General features: G+C 43.4%; 1 protein-coding gene across 2 annotated transcripts in view; it reads right to left on the bottom strand.

Moving 5' to 3' along the window:
- Positions 1–6,864: 6,864 nt before the first annotated feature.
- DDX25 (DEAD-box helicase 25) overlaps positions 6,865–23,826 on the bottom strand; it is a 20,666-nt gene continuing 3,704 nt past the window's right edge. For both annotated transcript variants that reach the window (XM_045483379.1, XM_045483377.1), the window contains exons 5-12: positions 22,614–22,706; positions 22,423–22,525; positions 20,807–20,921; positions 19,770–19,947; positions 12,096–12,333; positions 10,840–11,002; positions 8,608–8,796; positions 6,865–7,152 (exon numbers count right to left, since the gene is read on the bottom strand). In XM_045483379.1, coding sequence (XP_045339335.1) covers positions 7,091–7,152; positions 8,608–8,796; positions 10,840–11,002; positions 12,096–12,333; positions 19,770–19,947; positions 20,807–20,921; positions 22,423–22,525; positions 22,614–22,675 — 1,110 coding nt within the window. In that variant the 5' untranslated portion in view covers positions 22,676–22,706 and the 3' untranslated portion in view covers positions 6,865–7,090. The remainder of the gene's footprint in view (positions 7,153–8,607; positions 8,797–10,839; positions 11,003–12,095; positions 12,334–19,769; positions 19,948–20,806; positions 20,922–22,422; positions 22,526–22,613; positions 22,707–23,826) is intronic.

The following is a 23,826-nucleotide window of genomic DNA, read 5'->3' as shown; positions in this document are numbered from 1 at the left end:
GTGGGACACCTAACTGACTGAGCCATCCAGGTGCCCCTTAACATTTTTTAAAAAGAGGGGTGCCGGGGCGCCTGGGTGGCGCAGTCGGTTAAGCGTCCGACTTCAGCCAGGTCACGATCTCGCGGTCCGTGAGTTCGAGCCCCGCGTCGGGCTCTGGGCTGATGGCTCAGAGCCTGGAGCCTGTTTCCGATTCTGTGTCTCCCTCTCTCTCTGCCCCTCCCTGGTTCATGCTCTGTCTCTCTCTGTCCCAAAAATAAATAAACGTTGAAAAAAAAAAAATTTAAAAAAAAAAAAAAAAAAAAAGAGGGGTGCCTCGGTGGCTCAATTGGTTGAGCGTCCAACTCTTGATTTCGGCTCGGGTCATGATCTCAGAGTTTGTGGAATAGAGCCCCGCATTGGGCTCTGTGCTGACAGCATGGAACCTGCTTGGGATTCTCTCTCCCTTTCTCTCTGCCCCCTCCCCCACTCATGCTCTCCAGAGCTCTTTCTCTCAAAATAAACAAACTTAAAAAAAAAAGAAATAAATAAAATGTGATCAATTTGATATACTTCCTACCAGAATAAATTTCAGATGGATTAAAGTCAAATATCTTTATTTTTAAATGTTTTATTTTGAGAGAGAGTACAAGCAGGGGAGGGGCAGAGAGAGAGGGAGACACAGAATCCAAAGGGGACTCCAGGCTCTGAGCTGTCAGCACAGAGCCCGAGGCGGGGCTCAAACCCATGACCCATGAGATCATGACCTGAGCTGAAGTCGGATGCTTAACTGACTGGGCCACCCAGGCGCCCCTCAAATATCTTTTCTAAAGATAAAATTACAATAATAACTGAGAACGAAACTGGATATTTTCTAGAGCAGTGCTAACATTCTAGAACCAGAAAGTCAAAACTCACAAAACTATTGATATATTTTACTATAAAAATTAGATAATTTTGTATGTAAGCCATGATATAAATTAAAAAGGCAAACTGGGAAGACACGTTTTAGGAAAAATGGTTAATATCTTTATTTTATTTGGAAAAATCAGCTCACACATGTATTTCATATAACTCGATAAGGACAACATTAAGATCTCATAAGTTAAATGGGCAAAGGACACCACAGATGTTTTTCAAACAATGAACCATATTTAAAAAAATTCCAATCCTGTTTTTTTTTTTTTTTTTTTTTTTAATTTTTTTTTTTCAACGTTTATTTATTTTTGGGACAGAGAGAGACAGAGCATGAACGGGGGAGGGGCAGAGAGAGAGGGAGACACAGAATCGGAAACAGGCTCCAGGCTCCGAGCCATCAGCCCAGAGCCTGACGCAGGGCTCGAACTCACGGACCGTGAGATCGTGACCTGGCTGAAGTCGGACGCTTAACCGACTGCGCCACCCAGGCGCCCCAGTTCCAATCCTGTTTGTATTAGAAGAAATGTAAGCCAGAAAAAGTTACCAAGCAATTTGAAAATGAAAATACCCCTTGCTGGTAAGGCAGGGTGAAATCAGAGGGGCGGTATAAACGGGTGTGGTTATGGCCCTCTGGAAGCAATTTGGCACAATCTATCAAAAACCATAAAAATGCTCTTTTTTTTACCTAACACTCAAACTTAAATGTCTCTCATCCCAAGAAATAACTCAAAATAATGGGCAAGAAGATTTGCTCCATTACTTATAATCCTATAATTTTGAAAAACTGGACAGCACATAAGTGTTCAGCAAAGCTGAACTGTGAACAGCTGAATACACTGTGTTATATTCACCTGATAGGAGAGTCCAGCCAATTATTATTTTTAGTAGTTCCAAAGACTACTCAGCATCGTGAAAAAAACACTTGAATGTTTCAAATAAAGAGGCATCATGTATATGCACTAGGACTAGCTACCAATAGTCATACCAAGATGGAAAGGTTGGCATCGAGATAATAATTGTTATGATGAAGTAATGGGATATTTTATAATGTTCCCCTTGCTACTTTTATTTGCTGTTTTATTGCCTTTAGAATATAAATATTAAGTGAAAAATAATCCACATTCTGCATGAGTTGATGAAGATAGGATAAAGAGATGGTCACATGGGGAAGAAACCGGTGAATCTGAAAGTTGAGACAGGGTGTAATTAGAACTTAATCACTCCGTTTTCTTTTCCTTTGTGGAAGACAGTCTTCCTCTGTGCAAAGCTTCTAGGGCTCATGTTCTTCTGTTTGTGTAGCTCTGCTGCGCGGAGTCATGGACACATGGTGTCTTGGAATGGACAGTCTCCAAGATCATTGTATTCCAAACTCCCAGTTAATGCAAGAACCACAAGTACACAATATCCATTGCAAGTGACCAGAACGGATGCTTCTGATGGACTGAAGAGTCCCACGGATGGGGAGCTCACTACCTCACAAAGCAGCCTGTTCAGACTCTGCCTTCTAAATCATGCCTGAGGCTGTTATACTTGACCATGTCTCTAAACCTCACAAAAAAACGGGCTTCCTGGTCAATCATTTCCTTCCAACTGGGATTCCAAGCCACAAATCACAAACTAAGGGACTGGAGTAAAACCGCATCATTCTTCCTAACACAAGAAAAATATCAAGACATTATCCCCACTCATGAAAATGTATTCTAGAAATGGGAATACAGAAACCCACAACCATTCTACTAAAGAGAAGAAAATCACAGGCACAGATAAATTCCCAAAGAAGAGTGTGAGATAGTTTGCCCTAATTTCTCTCTAAAGACTAAGGACTTCAGGAGGTTCTCATTTAGAAAATTCTTTCATTTTTTCTGGAATACAAGAGAGGGACAGCCATCTTTTCAGTGCTCATCTTTCTTAATATATTAGAGCTTCTGGTTGTCTCTAATCAGAGTAGAAGTTGAAGCTGATGAACTGGGGAAGGAGGGTGGGAAGTTCAACATGGGCAGTGGGTCTCCATAGCTTTTCAGGACACACTGTTACTTCTCTTAACCCGGAATCACCCCATTTCAGGTGTGTTTCCTGTATTTCATTAGAAGTTGCCTGAAAGTTGCCTGTTCGATCGTGAGGTGGAAAACTACATTATAAAACGATAATGGTGCTTCAACCCCACCCAAATTTTTAAATGATAGTTTATGGAATGTTATGGATAGTTTTAAAATAATGGGCTGCAAAGTGTTATTCGGCAGGTGGGACACAAAGTTTCTTCCCTGCCCCCCCCCCTCAAATTCATATGTTGAAGCCCCAACCTCAATGTGATGGTATTTGGAAGTGAGGATTTGGGAAGGTAATTAGGTCATGAGGGTGGGGCCCTAATGATGGGATTATGGGATTAGCATGAGCTAGCTCGCTCTCTCTCCCTGCCACGTGGGGATGTAGTGCGAGGGCAGAAGAGAGTCCTTTCCAGAAACTGAACACTGCTGGACCGTGATCTTGGACATTCCAGCCTCCAGAATCGTAAGAAAAGAAATTTCTGTTGTTTAAACCACCTGGTCTGTGATATTTTGTTACGGCGCCCCAGCTGACTGAGACACAAAGCAATAAGGAAAATTAAGGGAAGAGGGCAGCATCTCAAGATGATGGCTCTGACAGCCTGCCTCTGAGGGGCAACAGGCAGCACAGCGGGGGTGGGAGGGAGAGGTGGGAGAAGGTTAGAGCCTGGCTGGCCCACCCCTCCTTAGACAGCAGGCAGCACAGCAGAGCCAAGAACATGGGAAAATGCAGGACCTAGAACCGAAAACATTAGCCAGGGAACGGGGTCAGCAGACAGAAGGCTACGGGTAAAAAAAATAAAATAAAAGGATACAAAATTCTGGGGCAAGTTCTTTTCGGATTCTTCCAAAAACAGAAAGTTGGTATTCCTTGAAGCATAGCCTGAGATATTTCACAGTCTGTGGGTTACAATGTTATGAGTGTCTTTAATACACATGATGATTCCCTACAAGTGGTGGGGGGTTGGAGCGAGGGGGTAGGATTTAAGAGGACCCAACTCTCGCGTTAGTCCTGTAGTAAAGCTAACATATGCCCAGCTGCTGGGCCCCTCGTGCCCTCTGGACCGGCATGCGCGGGTTCTCCGTTCAACAGCAGGAAAGAACAGAGCAAGGCCCTTGGGCTCAGAGGGTGAAAAAGTGCAGGCTCACAGAGAGGTCCTTGCTCTGAAGTCCCATTTCACCTTCTATCCCAACAGCTGTGTCGTCTCTGCTCAGAGCCTTTCTGTTGGGGTCCTCACTTGAAAAAAAGGAAGGAGACAGAGCCTCTCAGGGGACCAAGCGCAGAAGCGAGGCTGGACACAAGCAGCCTCTCTCCCCAGGGCTGGAAAGGCACTGCCATCTCCCCCAGCCAACCATCCTCTAAGACTTTCCACCGTTGATCACAAGTGCAGAGACCGCCAGCCGCTTCCACGGGGACCAGGCTTTGCTGGGGAGGATCAACACTTGCTCATGACCAAGAGCAATAATGTCTCTTGAGAAGGGCTGTCAGACATCCTACCAGACTGTGACCAACACCTCCGCCTTTCCTATTATTCATAGTTGCCTTAGATCCAGCACCCAACATCCAGAGAGCTGTGCCCCAGGAGGGGTGTTCACTCACAACTCCCGCTGGGAATCACAGCCCTGCTCTATGTAATCGTGTATTTCAATATGCTAACAGTAGTAAGCTGGCCAAGATAAACGGAATGGAGTTGGTTTAGTATTTAATGCCAAGTAATACACAGCTGATTAATCCAGCCCACAGATGCACTGAAATCATCTGGTTATTCCTTGCTTCTCCGTTGACTCCTTCCTCAGGCAGGCATCAACTGAGAGATGACCTTGGCCGGGCCACGCACGGTGTGATGTGAAAATTGCTTGCAGTTCCCAGCAAGGAGCTGCACCCTGCAAAACAGCCTTTGGATTGTTGACTCACCAAACCGGACAGCCAGCGTTAAGACAGCTGTGAGGCACACAGAACACAGGAGGCTCTGCCGCCTCCTAGGTGGCGAGACAAAAGAATGTGAGGAGAGGGGCAAAGGGGAAGGCCGAAGAATGCCACTATTTGCAGACCCTGTGGGAACAGCTGCCAAATGGAAATTCCTGAAGACATTTGTGAGGGTAGCTGGTAGATATCCCATCAGAGGTCTAACTGGAAGGGGAAATGGTGAAGTTTTATTTAGAACACCGCAATGCAGAGACGAGTATGATGCAAAGTCCCACTCGATTCTCAAATACTAAGAGAGAGCAGAACACCTTGACATCCTCCCTATCCTCAGTCATCCTATGCCATACGACTGGTGTTCAAAACTAGGATGGAAAACGTCAGGGAAGAATGTTAGTGAATGAAGAAATGGCAAAGGAATATTTACTGGGCAAGTAAGTATTTACTGAGCATCTGTTATGCACCGGTCACTGTGTTGGGGGCTGGGTACGGACGGAGTGGACAGCAAGACGGACCACAAACCGATGGCAGTCCAGACAGAAAGGCAGACATAGTGCGAGGAAAACCCGAGTGGGATCAGAGGTGGGAGTTCAGCTTCCTACAAATTCTGTCGCTGGAGGCTCTTCTTTGTGTCGGTCTCCTCCTGAGACCGAGCTCTTTGTTAACTGCTACTTTGCCTGTGCCTTCGGCTCCCCTCCACTGTACTTCTGGGCTCTGCCTTCCCAGGGTCTGGCTTTTTTTTCCACACGGGGCTAGTCATGGTGATGAGCAGGGCCTGGGAGGCTGCCCCAGCGGACCCGTGTTAGGAAAGCATAGGGTGGTACCAAGTACATGACGAGTGGCACCATTCAATACATATTTCTCGTAAAAGGAGCCGCACAGTGTCTTCTCTGGGAAGCCAGCCCACATGGCGCTGGGGGTCCCTCCTCCGTGCTGCACCAACAGCCTGCACACCCCTCTGTCCTTCGGCATGGTCTGAGGCTGCTGTTATTCTGAATTCTGAGGTGACCCTAACATCTTTTCCATCTCCCTCTCGCTGGTGTTTGGTGTCAAGGACGCACAGGAAACGTCTGCCATGGGGTGAGGATGCCGGACGGTTTCCACGTATTTCTGAGCCCTGCTCATGGGGACAACACACAGGCAGGTGGCTACGCATGTGGAACACCAGAAGAGAGAGATCAGAAACACCCTTCCAGGCCAGGCCAACGGGAGCACTCACTGCGGCTGCTGGTGGCACTCTGGTGGGACAGAGCCGGGGCCTGGACAAGCTGCAGGCTGCAGACCGGCTCGCACTTTCTGGGAGGGTATCGATTTCCCGTTTCTGCAAGCTCACTGTTTCACTGGTTAGCGGCAAATGTGAGAAATGAAAAGCATTTCAATGGGACTTACAGGAAAACATCTGGGATTCTCAGATACACCTCTAAGTTTTTAAAAGCAAAACGTTTTGGCTCCCTTGAAATGTTACTTCTTTAATAAGGAGAGTGGGTTCCACCCCTCCGACCCCCGACTGGTTGTTTTGAAGAAAAGCCTGTAATAAATCCACATTTCCAGAGCCTATTAGATAGCAAATGATCCTCTAATTTGAAGACATTAAGAAGCCAGAGAAAATATTTTCACAATGTGTATGTCACATGAAACAGTAAAAAAGCAAAATGTTCTCTTTCAAATTGTTTTACTTTTTGAAGGTTTCACCCTGAGCTCCAACCTAAGGGGTGTGTGTGCACGCGTGTGCGCGGGCACTCCCAAGCATGCCTGCACGAGGAGGGGGAGCAGACGTGTGAGGGAGAAGGACACTAGTGGCTCTAAAGGGCCGCCCAGGGAGTGAGGCCTGGAGCTGTCGGGCTTCTTCCTGGCCCGTGGCTCAGATCCCAGAACTGGTGAAGTTCTACTGCCATCTCGTGGCACCGTGACATGTTCACAAGAGGCACACTCTGCTCAGACCCTACAGACGAAGTTCCCCAAACACCCCAGTGGCCCGCACAAAGATGTTTACCTGCAAAAAGGTTAGAATAAGAAATAATCTTGCTTTTTTATTCAAAAAGATCAGTGCTTCACACCAACTTGGTTTCAAAAAGACCTCATGTCTTAAGACTAAGGCTACCATGACATTTATTTTGCCATATTTAACAGTTTCACTTTGAAAAAGCCCCAATGGAAAAAATTACCTTCAAAACCCATTGGGACATTCTCACATAAACTAGGACATTTCACAAACAACACAGTTCTGTCTTCAATATTCAATCTTTTCAATCTCATCCATGTCTTCGGGGTCGAGCTGCTTGATACTGCTATCTAAGAGAAGGGAAGAGAACAGAAGCAGTCTTAGCCTGGGGCATACACAGAATTTCATTCCACTCAGCTCTGAATTTCTGAAGACAGTGACACCTTCACAAATACGTGTTCCTGTCATCCCCTGTATGGAAAGCCCTGAGAGAGAACATTCTCTAGATTAGATAAGGAAGAGATAGGATTAAAATAACCAATTAAAACTAACTAAAAGAGCATCAAATGTACCAAACAATAGAACATCTGTGTCTAGATACCTTGGGGCAGAAAAAAAGGCCAGAGTGCAGGTGAGGGGAGCCTGGGAAGGGGCGTGGCCCTACTAGGAGGAATGAATGGGCGTGTGTGGGGTGGGGTGAGGGATGGCAACAGGGAGGGAAGCCAAGGTGCCTCTGCTGAAGTCACTTCCCAGGATTTGGTCATAAGGAGCTTACCATAGCAGGCGTGGATGGATGGTAAGGGTTCTTTCTGCCTGCCATCACTCCTTGCCTCTCCTAACATAGAGGTGCTTAATCAACTTCCCTGAAGCGTCCATGGATGTGCTACAGTCTAGACTTTCCAAAATCGTATTCCAAACTGCATAGGTGTGCCTCTATGCATTTCCCCAGGGACAGTGTCCATTGCTTCCCACAAAAGTTAAGTACCATTTTCCCAAAAGGTGAAGATATATTCGGGGTCATTCGAGTGTACCTCTCCCCCTGCTCCCCAGTCATGTCCGTGGGCCTTGGGGCCAGGGGTAACTGAGAAGTGGATGCCTCAGGTTACCATCAGAACTTCTATCAGAGCTTCCATCAGAGTGCAAGCTGCTGGTCCAAGAGCCCAGAAGGTTACCAGAGTCTGCCTTGTTTGGATGCGGGGTGGGAAGAAGGGCAGCAGATCTCAGAATTTAGGACTATCCTAGTTGGTAGGGTTGGGCCAGAGGAAGAGAAAAATGTAAATAAGAGGGGAAGCTGGGGACAGAATGTAATTTTTTTTAAGTTTATTTGAGAGAGCGTGTGTGAGTAGGGGAGGGGCAGAGAGTCCCAAGCAGGCTGACTTGGGGCTCGAACCTACAAACCATGAGATCATGACCTGAGCTGGAACCAAGAGTTGGACGCTTAACCAACTGAGCCACCAAGCACTCCAGGAACAAAATATAATCCTAAAGGACTTTATTACTTTGTTTTGGATGGTGCTTTATAGGACATGAAAAGCTGCCCCGGGTCCCATAATGGGCAATAACATAAACCTGAGCTCGTATTAATTCCACTTGATTTTTAAGTTGTTCTTCAGCTACCATATATGGATGATTTACTCAACGGCCTCACATTAGGAGCTCTAGCACTCACTGTGGATTAGGAGCTTCCCACTCCCTGGCTCCTGCCCCCATAGACCCTAAACCTCTGGGTACTAGGTCCGTGACAGACACCATCACTGTCACCATCAGCAGGATGCACAGTTCCCACTGTGACAGGTGCTACTTACTAAAGTGATCCTGGATCTTCATAAGCAGGGGTAGCTTATCCACCTCAATCATGTTGAAGGCCAGGCCTTTCTTCCCGAAGCGCCCCGTCCGCCCTATGCGGTGAAGGTAGGTCTCATAGTCTGGCTCCTCAGCTTGGTTTACAGGGAGATCAAAGTTCACAACAATTGTGACCTGCTTCACATCAATCCCTGGAAGAGGAAAGACACTGTGGGGTCCTGCGACTGTCTCCTTAGGACACAGCTATTCTTGAGCCCCATCTGCCAGGGAAACTCTCTCTTAACAGCCGTCATTTACAAACAAAAGCTGCTTTTATGTCACTGAAGTGGATACTTTGGTCAGGCAGTTTGCTGGCCCAGGGCGCCCAGGATGCTAGATTTAAGAGTGTCGGTAGAAGCTAATTCTACAGAAGTTTCAGTATGTACAAAGAGCGTGTGTTGTGGACAGGGCTCTCACCAAGCCCACAGAGCCTCCTCTCCGTTCCTACTGTGCTAAGTCCCCGGCAGGACCCCCTGTCTCACGTGCCCTACCCTTCACTGGACCCCACGCCACTCCATGCCGCAGTCATGGTTCCAGCCAGGACTTTTTTTATCCCTTGCCTCACTGTTGTAACAACCTCCAGACAAGTTCCCCCTCTTCTCTCCTCCTCCAGTCTCTCTGACCACGGTCACCATGGCAACGTCCTGGACACCTAAGTTCAGGGCTGACTGCCCAAACTGCACAGGATGAAGCACAAACAATTCCAGATTTCCAAACCACCTGAAGTCTCATCTCTTCCTCTCCTGACTCAAATCCAACACTGTAGTCACACGGCCTTGCCATTTCCCAAGCAAACTGTAAATTCTTATCAAATTAGATTCTACCCTTTCTTCAAAAGCTTTCACACCTAACGTTCCCGGAAGAATTCTATGATCCCCCAGTGCCTCTGTCTCCCAGCACTAGAAAGCTGTCTCGGTCACAATCCTTGTCCTCCTTGGAGCTCCTGGTGCCCTCTTTCCTCCAAGGTCTAGAGGTGTGCCATCTAATATGGCCCTCTAACTTTAAATTAATTCAAATTACAAGTTCCTCAGTCACACTAGCCACATTTCAAGTGCCCAGCAGCCCTATATGGCCACGGGCTACCAACTGGACAGCACAGAACAGAACAGAACATTTACTTCAATGTAGAAAGTTCTACTGGATGGCACTGGTCTAGATAGTCAAGTGCCTAGACGCTGAGCTCCTGAGGGGCTGGGACCTCATCTTTTTTCAGGCTCCTCTTCCACAGTGCTGAGCTCCACCTGCATAGCAGGTCTTCATTTCTATCTGAATGAATTAGGAAACATGGTTTGAGTATGGGGTGTAGGCAAGGGTATGGGAAGAATGAATAATGTAGGAAGGCCTGTCTCCTGAAAAAACAAAAAATTTTCCCCAAAGTAGTCAATAGTTTTAAAATTAAAAACACCTCAGAGATGATCAATGTTAGTCATTAGGGAGCATGAGTCAAAAACACAATGAGATACCACACACATCTACTAGAATGGCTAAAATGAAAAAGAGTGGCAGTATTAATTGCTGGCAAGGATGCAGAGCAATTGGAACTCTCCTACATTGCTGGTGGGAATAAAAAATGGTACAGTCACTTTGGAAGACAGTTTCAGTTTCCTATGAAGCTAAACATACATTTACCATATGACCCCCAAATCCTACTTTATTTATCCAAGAGAAATGAAAACATGTCTACACAAGACCTACATATGAATGTTGATTACAGATTTATTCAAAATAGCCCCAAACTGTGAATAATTCAAATGTCCATCAACTCGTGAATGAACTAATTGTGGTATATCCATTCAAGGGAATATGACTCAGCAAAAAAAAGGACCTAACTACTAATATATGTCACAACACTGATGAATTCAAAAGCATTATATCAAGTAGGATAAGTCAGACACAATGGCTACCTATATATGATTTAATTTATATAGCATTCTGGAAGAGACAAAAAAGTGGACAGAAATCTGATCAGTAGTTTCCAGGGGTCAGATGATATGAAGAAGAGGCTAGCAGCAAAGGAGCACAAGGAAGTTCTGGAGGGAGAGGGAAGTGTTCTATACTTTGATTATAGTGATGATTACATGACCCTATATGCTTGTCAAAAATCTCACTGTATGCTTAAAATCCATGAGTTTTATCATACGTAAATTATATACTTCAATAAACTTGACTTTGTACACACACAAACACACACACACCTCGAGCACAGACATTGGTTGTTATAAGAACTTTCTCTTTCCCATCCCGAAACCTCTGAATGATGGAGGCTCGCTGATCCACGGTCAGCTCTCCGCTTAACAAAGACACTTGGTGGCCATCCTGCATCATCTCCACAGTCAACCACTTGGCATTTCGACGAGTCTACATGAAAACACAAAACCAGCACAGCACTCCAAGTCAAAGCAGACCTGCTGTGTTTGCAATGCTCACTTACGCATGATGGGGAAGCCAGAAATGGCTGCACAGGGATTTTGCTTTACCTCTCCCTCAAGTCCTAGAGAAATCTTAGAATAGGCATGGAATTTGTCCACCCCCTGTACTTCCTAGGGTCACATCCTCTCAGCCTTTAGGAGCTTTGACTTCTCAGCCATTAAGGAGAGATAAAATGCTTGCCTACCTCATGTGGTAGTGTGATGACAAAATGGGATAATGCAGTAATGATACCCTTAGTCCCTTTAAGAAGAGTGCTTCATGTCTGCCAGGAATCTCGCTCAAATCTTTACATGCATTACAGTCATTTGCTCTCACAACAACCTGATGACATAGCTACCTAAATTAAAAAACCCCAAAAACCCAAAGCTTAAAAACATGAAGTCACTTGCCCAAGGTTTCATGGCTAGTCCGTGGCAGAAGCAAGCTTTCTTTTATTCTACAAGTACGTGTTCAGTGCTGTCCCTGTGCCAGGCAGGAGCCATTCTAGTGGGCTACAAAAGTAAGACAGATGAGGTCCTGCACTCATGGAGCTTACAGTGTTTGTGGGGTAGAGAGAAAATAAAACCAATGCGTGAACATGAAACACGTCCGATGGAAAAAGTAAATATGAAAGTAAAACCAGGGTAATATTAACAGTGAGAGACGGAGTGGCTACTTTGCTCATAGTAAGTTAGGAATTAGACGAGAACATTCTTAATCTGATGAAGGGTGATCTGTAAAAACCCAACAGTAAACATCAACCTAAATGGGGAACTGTTAGAAGCAATCCCCCTAAAATAATGATGCCCTCTATTTAACATCATATTGAGGTCCTATTCCACTGCTTAATATTTCTAAGTTTCACCCACAAAATACAGATTAATTTCTATCCCAAGCTGTTCTGAAGATTACACTAAATACCCTCTGGTACAAAAAGTGCTTGTGATGGCACCTGGCTCTATGGCACTTATTAGTATTACCACCCCCTCGCCTCCACATGCAGGGAAGTCTGGGCATGACGAAGACAGATCTCAGCAGTTACCTGGCAGAAGATGATGGCCTGACCAATGGTGATGCCACCATAGATGTTGCACAGAGCTTGGTATTTGTCTTTCCTATTCTCACACAGCACGTAATACTGTCGGATGTTGTTCAGGGTCAGCTCCTCTTTTCGTAACTTGATAACATTAGGGTCAGGAATGATTCGCTCTGCAAACTGCCACACAGAGTCCTCAAAGGTTGCTGAGAAGAGGAGCATCTGGCACTCAGAAGGTAAAGCTCTGTAAGAGAGAAGGGGAAGACGGCCGGGCCGTCAGCCGCTGCCATCCCTGGTGCTCTCCTTGGAGGCATCTTCAAGCACATCACACCCACTGCCATGAGGGCTCAGTGGGTGAAGTGCTGCCCATAAGCTCCACCTCTGTGCAAAGGGCCACGTGTCCTGCCTTTTCTTGCCAACCAGAATTTGGAAAAACACATGAACTGGATGTAGAACTCAAGGGCAAAATTTAGATATGTATTTTGGAGGGTATGGGGTGTCACTTGACAACTGTCTTCTTTTACTTTATTAAAAAAATTTTTTTAACATTTATTTATTCTTGAGAAAAGAAAGACAGAGCATAAGTGGGGGAGGAGAGAGAAAGAGGGAGACACAGAATCTGAAACAGGCTCCAGGCTCTGAGCTGTCAGCACAGAGCCCGACGTGGGGCTCGAACTCACAGACCGCGAGATCATGACCTGAGCCGAAGTCGGATGCTCAACCGACTGAGCCACCCAGGCGCCCTGACAATTGTCTTCTTAAAAGAGGCAAAATCATGGAGCCAAGAGTGTGGTCTAGATAGTCTTCATGGTATCGTTTCACACAAAGTTAAATGTGGGGAAGGAAACAGGCTAGTCATTCAATGGCAGGTGTTATAGTTCTTGGGAGGAAAAGAACAGCAGCCGCAGCTAACTTTATTTGGAGTGGGAAGAACCTGGATATACACAAAAGGGGAACAAAAGATAAAAATGCTACTGCATGCAAAATATGAGCTGAACCCCTAATGAACAGAGGGCCAAATTACATAAAGTTCAACAATGAGTAAAATGAATCTATGGAGGGGCGCCTGGGTGGCGCAGTCGGTTAAGCGTCCGACTTCAGCCAGGTCACGATCTCGCGGTCCGTGAGTTCGAGCCCCGCGTCAGGCTCTGGGCTGATGGCTCAGAGCCTGGAGCCTGTTTCCGATTCTGTGTCTCCCTCTCTCTCTGCCCCTCCCCCGTTCATGCTCTGTCTCTCTCTGTCCCAAAAATAAATAAACGTTGAAAAAAAAAAATTAAAAAAAAAAAAAAAAAAAATGAATCTATGGAACTAGCAGTCAAAACAGAGGTTAATCCTGAAGAAAGGGGGCTAGCGATTCAGGGACCCCTGGAGAGTTGGGGTTCTATTTCTTGGTCTGGGCCATTGTTATATGAACACGGCCTCTTTGTGATAATTCACTCAACCGTACACTTGTGATTCATGTATTTCTCTGAACACATTTTATACATCAATAAATTTTAAGTTAATCTGGTTTCACTGGAGAGAAATCATTGCTTTTGAGGGGAAGACAGAGCACCTAGAAGATAAGGCATTAGTGCTACAAGAGAGCAGGAAAGATCATGGAGTCCAGCGAGTCCCAAGTACTCTGTCAAGTCTGGGGTCTGAATCATCTGGGCAGCTTTCCAAAGTAACGATCTGACAGACTTCTTGGCAACTGTGGTAGACTGCCTACATGCGTACCTCCTTAGCTTCCTACATACCACTAGTATGATCATGAAGAGATAAAAAGATATGAATCTACAACAACATGGAGACAGAAAAGGAGACACTGGTGGATGAGCAATTTCAATACGTTTCTGGAAGATGGGAAACTCTGGTTAACAAGAAAATATGAGCGCTACAGATGGAAATGGTGATGACAAGGGTGGTTGAGCTGCAAAGGCAGTGGCTCTCTCAGAACCCCTGAGAGCTCTCAGAGCTGTGGGCACCAGAGGCCAGAGTAAGTGGGGGCGGTGTGCCAGAAGATATGAAGGACACTGTGCATTAACTTGCTTGGGGGGGGGCGGTCAGTGGGGTCAGTGGAGGAGACTCTTGGCCATCTGCTACATCACAGTTCTCCATCTGGAGAAAGATGGTACCGGGACTTGCATCCCAAGGCCTGTGCCATTTCATTCCAATGAATGATTCATTCCATGTACATTCATGATGTTCATTCCATGTACACAGACTACACAAGGAAAGGAAACACGGGCTGTTCTGCAATCCACCCTGGATTTTGAAGACTTTGTAGAAGAAACAGAATTTCAACTATTTCATTAATAATTTTCATATTGATTAAATTGACTACTTGTTGATATGCTACTTTTGATTTTGATATACATAAAATATAACATGAACTTCACCAGTTTTTTCTTATGTGGCTATTAGAAAATTTAAAGTTACACGTGTGGTTTGCATTATCTTTCTATTGGACAATACTGCGATTTAATCTTTTTTAAGCAAAAGGAAGAAAATCAACAATGGAAGGGTGAACAACCAACATAAACACTCTAATTATTACTTAATATTCTCTTGAGTAGGCAGCCCTTTTCAGCTACCGAACCTTTCGTTCTCAGTTATATATAAACACACCAACTTAGCGTAAAGGATGGCCAGAAGGGAGTCTCACTTGATCTTTGGCCAAAATTATTTTAAATAGGAAGGCTGGCTGAAAATGTGTGTGAGGAGCAACTGGACCCCACCTCATTTCAGGCAGCTGAACATGTGCAAGTAGAAGTCTACTGTCTGTGCAGAAATCCCAGACTTGGGGATACCAGCCTCAGTAGAAGGTAAGGGTAAAGCGGAGAGCTGAAAATAAGGAATGAGGGGAAGTATGCACATGAGAAAACACAGCCCACTCCCTGGCCCTCCCAGAAGGCCAGCAACCAAGTGCATGTCTCCTGGGGAGCTGTCAATAAGCTTCTTGGTTCCTACTTTTAGATTTTGAAAGGCTGGCCATTGTACCACCAGATTCGAGGGGGGAAAGGTCTACCACAAAAGACACAGACTATAGCAAAAAACAAAACAAAACAAAACAAGAAACTTAGGTAATTCAGAGCCAATGTTGAGAATAGAAAAAAAAATTTAAATACTATAATTAACATCCTCAGAGAGACAACAGCAGCATATTGCATCCATGACAAGAAAAGGAAGTTATGGAAAAGAAACAGGGAATGCCAGGACGATCCAGATAAGACAGAAAAAGGCAGCTAAGTGACTGTGTTATTTTAATGACAGATGGAAAGACACATTCAACTGGGTTAAAGAGGTAAATACCAAAAACAAAGCAACTGCACCACATGAAGGGAAGAACAGGGGGAAAGCATGGTGGAGAAGGAGATGTGAAAAGCATATATGGAGACCAAGCATCCCAAGTTCAGGATGAGATGGGCACCATTTCTAAATTCAAAGCTGTTTTGCCTTTTTAAAGCACACCAGTGCTCAGCTGGAAACAGTGGATGCTGAATTAGTTTGGCCATACCATACAAATGGATATGCATTATTGTATCCCTCCCTTGATATCTCTCTCAAACTGAGGAAATTTACATTTCCTGTTTAGAGGATGCAAGTAAAATGTCCTGTGGGTGAACAAATGGAGAACATTTTGACCACAGATGTCTTACCACTTTCAGTGTACAGCTAATTCTATAAGATTTTACCAATGATCATGCTGTCTACACTATACCCGATGATATATCAAATCACAGCAACAATAAATATATTCCTCCTATCTCTTAGATACTTTGACTTGAAAAATGGGAGTTCAAAACATCTCCTTGACTTCTAAAAGTTTTAATAAGTCACGGAAAATCTAAACCTGAAGACTGTTGATATCCTATCCAAATACAAACTAGCTTTTGTTCAACTATCTGCATATGCTGCAGACAATGCAAATATAAATTCTGACAGATTCGACTCAGTCTATAAACTTATCAAAGAAAACAAAAAGATCTTGCTAGCTAAATATCCTGCATACTTTGTAGACCACACTTATAAAAGGCATATAATTTGCTTAACTGTGATGTTGAGCTTCCATTACCAAAGTTTTTGGTGACTTTTTAGTTTCCTTAAAAACTGCAGAAGCATCTAGTACATTTTTTACTGTATGTTAATGGAAGAAGAGAGTCACCTTGGACATATGCCTGTAAGATGCCTATCATTGCTGCTGGCCATGAAAAAGAGTTAAAATGTTAGTCATAAAATCATATCTTCCAAATGTGAGACAAAAAGAACATCTTTCTCCAACTTGAAAACGTGCTGAATATAGGAATGGAAAAAAGAATTACGGTAAAACAGAAATGATATGCTGTGTGATGCCCTGAAGCAAAAATAGAAAAAAAAATACTCATTTTAAAGGAAGTAAGACTTCTGCAGAACTCAAGACTGTCAGCAGAAAAGGGGAGTTAAGTTGAACAAGACTTTCTTGTTCCTTTGCTAAAAACCGTAACTTACTCGGAATCCATCTTGGATTTCACAGACTTAAATCCCCTCAGTGCTTCACAACCATTTCCCTGAGAATTACAATGCTATCTAATGGACTTCAGAGTGTTTAAAAACGATGGACATTTTAGACCCGGGTAACCTAAGTGGTGGATTTTATAGGTGTGAAGGATCTGAATGACAAATAGCTTGTCTACAAAACAAGCCTGCAGACATAGTAGATGTGGATGTTTCTAGAAAGCTAGACATGAATTCTTGCGTGTTTAAAAAAACTACTGTTGCTAGACAGCCAACTCTTAAATAGTTCATGTTTAAACACTTTATTATTAATGCTTCTATTTATTTTTGAGAGAGAGAGCACAAGCAGGGGAGGGGCAAGAGAGAGGGAGATACAGAATCAGAAGCAGGCTCCAGGCTCTGAGCTGTCAGCACAGAGTCTGACGCAGGGCTTGAACTCATGGATCATGAGATCATGACCTGAGTTGAAGTCGGATGCTTAACCGACAAAGCCACCCAGGTGCCCCCCTTAAACACTTTTGTTAAGAGGACATCACACTGGACTAATACCAAGAATTGGTGTAAGCTTGATAAGAGCAGAGCTTCAAGTCAAAATGAATTTTACATTTGACTGTATTCAGTTTTACCACCACATACAAGGGAAGAAGGCTGCAGGCAGTTCAGAGAAGTATTACTGGAGGAGGAAAGAGAAGGAGTAGAAACAGCCTACTGCACTAGGAGACAAAAAGAAATAGGTCATTGCTGATTTTGTCCTTAAACACAGGTAACAGCTGTTTAATTAGTCCTATTGTGTTGACATTCTCCTTGTAAAAAGTCTTCTATTTAAGTATCTTAAGAACATACAACAGCACAGCTGACAACATTTAAGCATGCAATAAAGAATTTAAAAAAATTAAATTATGATGTCAAAAATGACATAAACTACTGTTATATCTTTCTCATACATACTATTCATTTAATTAGTTCTATTGATAATTATGACTAATAGCCACTTAACTAGTTCTACTGTTGTTTTGTTTAAATTGTAGGATTTATGTAACAGAAAATATAGAATATACAATTTTAAAGAAATATACCATTTATCACATTTTTATGTTAACACACATGTATGATTATTTCTTCTACATTATATTCATTCATATATATATATATATATATATATATATATATATATATATATATACATTTTTTTTTTTTTTTTGGTCTGGCATGTCTGTGTCCTGCTCCCTAGAAAGTTAGTCACTGCAGGGAAAAAAATAACCTAAGAAATTTTCCCAGATCTGGCAGGCACAAGTTTTAAAAATGAACAGGGTGAGGGGCGCCTGGGTGGCGCAGTCGGTTAAGCGTCCGACTTCAGCCAGGTCACGATCTCGCGGTCCGTGAGTTCGAGCCCTGTGTCGGCTCTGGGCTGATGGCTCAGAGCCTGGAGCCTGTTTCCGATTCTGTGTCTCCCTCTCTCTCTGCCCCTCCCCCGTTCATGCTCTGTCTCTCTCTGTCCCAAAAATAAATAAACGTTGAAAAAAAATAAAATTAAAAAAAAAAAAAATGAACAGGGTGAGTGTACTATGTGTCTAGAACAATGAATGGGGGACAAAGAACCCAAACAAACACATATCACTGTCAAGTTTCAGAATACTATGGAGAAAGAAGATTCTAAAAGCTTCTACAGAGAAAAAACAGATCATGTACAAAAGTTTGGCTATCAGAACGACTTTAAATATCAGCAACAACACTGGAACTGAGGGAATTATAGTATTTAAAAAATTTTTGTTTTCAACATTGACTCTGAATTTATAGGGAGAATTCTTTTCAACTTGGACTCCACATCCAAGCAAACTATCAATCAAAAGACCAGATTTACAGGTACAATAAAGATATTTTCAGACATGTGGGAGATGGAAAGTAAACTTCCTGACATTGTTTTTTTAGGAAGCCATTAGAGAATATACTCCAGCGTACTGAGTAAATTGACAGTAAACCAAGAAAAGGGACCCAGAAAACAGGAGATTCCAAACTGTAAATGAGGGCCAGGAAGACCTAGAGAGACAGCTATACAACGAAGTCCAGACTGAAACCGTAGAGAGTGTGCTCGGGAGAGTTTCAGGGAAAAAAAGACATTGATGGAATTTTTAAGTGTATTTGCCTTTCTGGAGATAGCATTTTCATATGACACATATGATGAAATAGGCAGAGAAAACTTAAAGATCCCCACACAGTGATACTAACCAAAGAAAGGAAAACAGACAGTTATTAAATTCTGGGGGTAGCAGTTGTACAAGAAAATACATAATTATACTAATACCCTGTGCAACAGCGAACAGTTATCTGTATGTCCTAATGATATCACTATTAACATAACCAACTCTTACGATGTAACTAACCACAGAGAGGGGACAGAGGGGACAGGAGATGGGGGAGGGTGGTGGTACAAAAGAGCAGAATTCCCACCTCCTCTACAAGGTAGTCAGCAGATGACGACACATTAAGAAAAAGGCACGTGAGCATATTATTTAAATATATGAAGGTTAATACCAGAACCCAGATGTATTCTCTACAGGATAGGGCAGGAGGTCACTGTTTTTCATGATGGGTCTTTCAGTACCATTTGAGTTTAATACTGAGCGCATAAATGCTTTCTTTAAAAACAAGTGATATAGATTCCTAAAGCCCACTCCCAGAAATTCTGAACCAGTGAGTCGCAGGTTAGGCCTGGTGATCTGTGATTTTAGGGCCCTTGGGTTATCCTGAGAGAAAGGCCTAGGAAAACAACAGGATTTATTCGACAAATGAGAGGCAAAGTCAGGACTAGACCACGTGGTTCCCAATTTCAGATTACTGTGTTCTCTACCCCCCCCCGGCGGTTATCCTCACCACAGCCTTACCAAGTTTTAACAACTTCTCTTTGGACTTTTGCTCTAATAGAGAACTTAGGGACACAATTTGGTGCCAACTCACCACATGGGTTCCACATGTAGGCCAGTGGAGAAAACAAGAGCAGTCAGGCAAGATTACAAACTGAAGAAACCAGCAAATGACAGCAGTCTAAAGGCCCGCTGAACTGGTGAAAATATTGAACCCCAAATTTGTTTCAAAAGCAAAAGAAGTAAGGAATTAAGTAGTGAAGGCAACTAGGAGCAGCAGACAAATCAAACTCCCCCTCCAGACGGAAGATTCAGGAAGAACAAGGATGGATGTGAAACTTACCTCTGAATACGAATGCTTTGGTCTGAGAATCCTTGTGTGTCAATCATCACGTCTGCTTCATCCAGGACAAATACACGGATCTTAGTCAGATCAATTAATTTTCGCTTGAAACACCAATCTAGGACAGTCCCAGGAGTGCCGATTATAATCTGTTTGGTGACATCAGTTCCTCTGGGAACTAGGGAGAAAGGGATTGAAGGACTCCTTTAGATGCGACGCAAATGACCCTAAGAATCCACACATCAGGGTGATGCGACACAGGACTCTTCAGTCAAAGTACATTTGGTGATGATTTTGCAAATGCAAACCCTGAGGGCCTTCTCAGATTTTGATTTTGCAGAGCTTTAGGACAGATTCCTCAGTTCCTAGGATTTGGTAATAACAGTCTTGACTATTTGATTCTGCCCACGGTCGGTTAAGAAGCCACCCTGCAGCAATAGCACTGGCACAGTGGTGGAAACCCTACAAACTGTCCCCAGACAGTGTCCCCATGTTAAGTTCGTAGACACTAAGAAAATAGTGCTCCCATTTTCACACTCTACAAAAACAAATACATGCATGTACATCCATATGTTAATGAACTGAAAAAGAAAGCAAACAACAGAGGTCGGTGAACAAAACTAGTTATCCTTGGAAATAAGGTCTTTGGAGGACAAGAAAGAGAAACTTTCACTTTTACCTTCTGACCTATGTTTTAAAGATCTTTTTCTGCCATGCACATGAAATACTTTAATGAAAAAGTTAAACGCCACAAGCTGTCTGCACAAAATGCCTGAGCCTCAAAAAAAGAAATATATGTAAGCATCATCTTGCAGGATGTGGATATGAAGTAGCTAACATTTACTGGGTCCTTCTTATGCTCCAGGCTTGCACACGGAGCGTCATCTGCACCGCTTCATTTAATTCTAGTAACAACCCTTCGGTACAGGTGCTGTCATAGCCCCCGCTTTAGAGACAAAAAAGCCGAGAAGGGATGTAACATGCTTGCCGGAGTGAGGATTTAAAAGGTCAGCCAGGACCGGCTTTCTGGTACATACTGTGATTCCCTCGAATGGCGTACATCACTTGAACATCCACACAGAATTTTCCCATCCGTTCCACCACACGACCAGTCTGCAGAGCCAGTTCGTAAGTAGGAGCTAGACAGAGGCACTGTGAGAGAGAAAGGGTAAGTTGAAAGGCTCATGCAAGCCATCGTGCAAATCTGACATACAATTAAAGTCTGTTCAGGAAGAGGCACACATGCAAAACTGGAGATTTTGGTTGACTAAAATATCTTCAATTGAACACAATTTAGCAGCTGACAGATCTGAGGTGAACACTGAATATGGGAGGGGGAGAGAAGGGGCTGAAGGTGGAGAAACACCTTTTACATATTCCTCTCTAAAGAGTTATAGAGAGCCACAGGTTATGCTTTTTTGGTGGGGGACAGTGAGGTGTAGGGAGGCTGGGAATCCAGAAGAAAGATAATGCAAGACAAATCACAGCTTGAGCATAACCCTCATAACTTCTTGCCTGCTATTAAGTTTGCCTACTTCCAGAACACTCCCTGCTTGATCCACCGTATACAATGCTGGCAGAATATTCCCTAAAATTTTCCTGCTACTTCCACCCCTCTATATCTGGTTGATGAATGAAGAAGCTGATGCAAGAAACTGGTGATGTTTAATGCATTTGTTAAGATCAGTTAAGAATCTGCGATACAGAGAAGAGGAAAACATAGCTACAGTGCTAAAAATTGTTTCCACACACATTTCTCAATGTGTGTTCATGCACAGTCTTTCCTGAAGAGTTTTTATTCATCATATCAAACCCTCCCTGAATATTTATTTCAGTGAACTTTTCTTAAAAAGCACAAAATTTCAAATGCTGGGCATTAGTCATCCATCTCCACAGCTTATCCTGCTGATCAAACTGTAAACTTACCAAAAGAAGCCTTGTTTTCCCCACGGCATAGAGTGCACTCAGTACTCAGGTACTCAGCTTGTCAAACGAGTTGATGAGTACAGGTTAGAGAAACAGGGAAAGAATACCACTTTCCATGAGTGGAAGCCAGACTGAGCACATGGCAAGATCCATTCCTGTCCCTGCTCAGTCACTCTTGACATCTGGGACCTTATGTGAGACACTTCCCTCCCCAAGCCCCAGTTTCCTCCTCTGCTAAAGGGGGAGGTGGACCAGGTGATCCTCTAGTCCTACAGTCATCACTAGTGAATGCTCACTTGAGGCCTAGCACAGCGCTAAAGAGGTACATTACTTAATCTGCACAACAATCCTATGAGGCATTCATTCATTCATGAATTCATACATTCATGCATGCATTCAATGCTTAATGAGCGGTTTCTACACTGTGCTCAGAGTCAAGAATGATCCACGCGTTTATAGATGTTATCTTTACAGACAGGGAAACAAACATGGAAAGATCTACTAACTCACCTAAGACATTCTACTAGTAAGCAGAGAGGCTGGGATTGGAACCAAACAATAAAGACTGTGTTCCCAATCACTGTCCCCTACTGCTGCCCAATGCTCTGTGATTTTATGAAAGAATGTCTATTCTAAATGCCAGCACATCATTGAAGTAATATGACCCGTTACTACAATATCACTGGCATCTTCAAGCATTCCCATCTCTCCCTCAGCCTTTCCTTACCTGTGGGAACAATTCCAAGGTATTAACTCTGCTTAGCATTGCCAAGACAAAAGCAGCTGTTTTTCCTGTTCCAGATTGGCTCTGGGCTATGAGGTTCTGAGGTCTGGAGAAAAGAGGAGATGCCTGGGTATAAACTGCATACAGGAGACTAAAAATAATGAAGTTGGGATAGCACTGCCCTGGAAACTCACGGGTGTGCCAGCATCATAGGGAGAGCCATCTCTTGGATTTTGGATGGTCTATTAAAGCCCATTGCGTAGATCCCTTTTAATAACTCTTCCTTCCTGTCAAAAAAAAAAAAAAAAAAAAAGCAAACAAAGCCTATGATTGGTCAGCAGCCTCCGAAATACAAACTCCAAAGGTGCATTTTTAAATTAAGCCACTTTGCAACTGAGATTCAAAAGTAGTATTTAGAAATATACAATTTATACCTCGAATTCCAAACATATACAATCATGCTTGTACAGTTTTACCATTAAAATAATAAGCTACGCTACAAGCCCAGGCTGAGGACAGTAATAAGAGCCTAACAATGAACTTTCAGTTGAACCCAGCAAAAAAGGAAAAACCTGTCTGATAAAAGTGTATTAACTTGCCAGGAGAGTCTTATTTTCCACACAAGCAGAAAACAGATTTACTGTTTAATTCTTTTCTTTCCTTTTTTTTGTTTTTTTTTGTTTTTGTTTTTAAGTAGGCTCCACATCCAGCATGGAGCCCAACATGGAGCTTAAACACACAACCCTGAGATCAAGACCTGAGCCGAGATCAAGAATCTAACACTTAACCAACTGAGCCACCCAGGCACCCCTCTGTTTAATTCTTTTTAATGAATGACAAACTTTGATGCTTTAACAGCAATTTTCAGAGAAGACAAAATTATGTCGAGGTGATCCTTACATCAATTCTGTCTAGGAGTGGAAGACACAATATTATCTCATCCTTCTGAGCTAGCATTTAAAGAAATTTTTTAATGTTTATTTATTTTTGAGAGAGAGAGAGAGAGGGAGACCGCAAGCAGAGGAGGGGCAGAAAGAGAGGGAAACACAGAGTCCAAAGCAGGCTCCAGACTCTCAGCTGCCAGCATAGAGCCTGACACAGGGCTGGAACTCACGAGCCATGAGATCATGACCTGAGCTGAAGTCAGACGCTTAACCAACTGAGCCACCCAGGCACCCCAGAGCTAGCATTTTTAAATGCATCCTTCCTGAGGTCTCATGATAGATGTTAGGAAGAAGATAAAAAGAAATAGGTTGGAACACGTCCACCTTCAATAACAGGCACATTTTGCATGCGGTTAAATTGGCAGGTTATTGGCAGCCAGCTGTTAATCATAGGTAGGCTTCTCCTTCCATTTAGAAAATGTCTGAGCATTGGGATTTTGGATTTTTTCCCCCTTAAACGGGT

This window comes from Leopardus geoffroyi, chromosome D1, assembly GCF_018350155.1.
Source record: "Leopardus geoffroyi isolate Oge1 chromosome D1, O.geoffroyi_Oge1_pat1.0, whole genome shotgun sequence".
NCBI lineage: Eukaryota > Metazoa > Chordata > Mammalia > Carnivora > Felidae > Leopardus > Leopardus geoffroyi.
The sequence above is the reverse complement of the archived record's forward strand: the minus strand, read 5'-3'. Positions and strand labels throughout refer to the sequence as shown.